General features: G+C 37.1%; 1 protein-coding gene across 1 annotated transcript in view; it reads right to left on the reverse strand.

Annotated features, from left to right (window-relative positions):
* CNBD1 (cyclic nucleotide binding domain containing 1) overlaps positions 1-240 on the reverse strand; it is a gene marked incomplete at its 5' end in the record, with an annotated part of 182,348 nt that extends 182,108 nt beyond the window's left edge. The window contains one exon of the mRNA XM_007954912.1: positions 47-240. Within this exon, the coding sequence (XP_007953103.1) occupies positions 47-240 (194 nt within the window). The remainder of the gene's footprint in view (positions 1-46) is intronic.
* Between the last annotated feature and the right edge of the window lie 286 nt (positions 241-526).

The raw sequence follows: 526 nt of genomic DNA on the forward strand, positions 1-526 counted from the left end.
AATGTCATCTCACTTCTTATAGACAAAGCAAATATCCATTTCTTACCATTGAATCACGTGAACCTAGGTACATGTCAGGAAGTGGAGACCTTTGGAAGTCCTCATTGCAAAATAAGTTGTGGAAGCTTTGAGATTTTAAAGAATGTTTTGCTTCATTTCTTTTGGTCAGATGTCTATATATCTTTGTTTGAGGTCGAGCTAGGCCTTTCAGTATCACATAAAATCCTTCAGTTCCCACCACTGAAACAAAACCAAAAAGATATAGTGCAGACTTTATTTCCCAGGTTGTTTGATATAGATGTGATTAATACACATACAACACTTGCCTTACTTTTACCAGATTCCTTTTGTTTAATACAGTGACTATGACTTTAATGTAGCACTTAAAAGACAATTACAAATAGGTTCCAGTGGTGGAATAGGCAGAAATGCTACACAGACCCTCTTCTACAAAGAAAAAACAAACCAAACCAAACTCAATGCTGTGGAGTCAGACCTGACTCATAGTGACCCCTCCTTGGGTTTC

The sequence above is a fragment of the Orycteropus afer genome, unplaced genomic scaffold (genome assembly GCF_000298275.1).
Source record: "Orycteropus afer afer isolate SDZICR_OR568_19922 unplaced genomic scaffold, OryAfe1.0 scaffold00479, whole genome shotgun sequence".
Classification (NCBI taxonomy): domain Eukaryota; kingdom Metazoa; phylum Chordata; class Mammalia; order Tubulidentata; family Orycteropodidae; genus Orycteropus; species Orycteropus afer.